Here is a 381-nt window from a genome sequence, read left to right as displayed (position 1 = left end):
TCAAAGGGGGTTGGCTTGGTGGGAAGTGTGAGTGATATTATTTGGGCTCTGAGGACAGCTGTGAGTCCAGATGTTCTGGCTTCTGTTCAGGGCCTGGTCTACATCCAGTCTCTGTCCTTGTACCCAAAGATCCCTCAAGCAAAAGGAAGCAGAAGAGTTGTCTCTTACGGAAAGGTGGCATAGAGGTGGCATCAAGCATCAGGGTAGCTCAGACCAAGTAGCTCCATCTCTACCATCTGAATTTCCACAATCACTTCCTCTCCCTTTTAAAGATTATTTTAGGGCCGGGCGATGGTGGCGCACGCCTTTAATCCCAGCACTCGGGAGGCAGAGACAGGCGGATCTCTGTGAGTTCGAGACCAGCCTGGTCTACAGAGCTAG

General features: G+C 51.2%; 1 protein-coding gene across 1 annotated transcript in view; it reads right to left on the bottom strand.

Moving 5' to 3' along the window:
- The window catches only part of Shbg (sex hormone binding globulin), a 4,160-nt gene continuing 3,779 nt past the window's right edge, over positions 1-381 (bottom strand). Inside the window, 1 exon segment of the mRNA XM_005350278.1 lies at positions 1-163. Coding sequence (XP_005350335.1) covers positions 1-163 — 163 coding nt within the window.

The sequence above is a fragment of the Microtus ochrogaster genome, chromosome 7, assembly GCF_000317375.1.
Source record: "Microtus ochrogaster isolate Prairie Vole_2 chromosome 7, MicOch1.0, whole genome shotgun sequence".
Classification (NCBI taxonomy): Eukaryota; Metazoa; Chordata; class Mammalia; order Rodentia; family Cricetidae; genus Microtus; species Microtus ochrogaster.
This window is presented reverse-complemented; position numbering and strand designations above follow the sequence as displayed.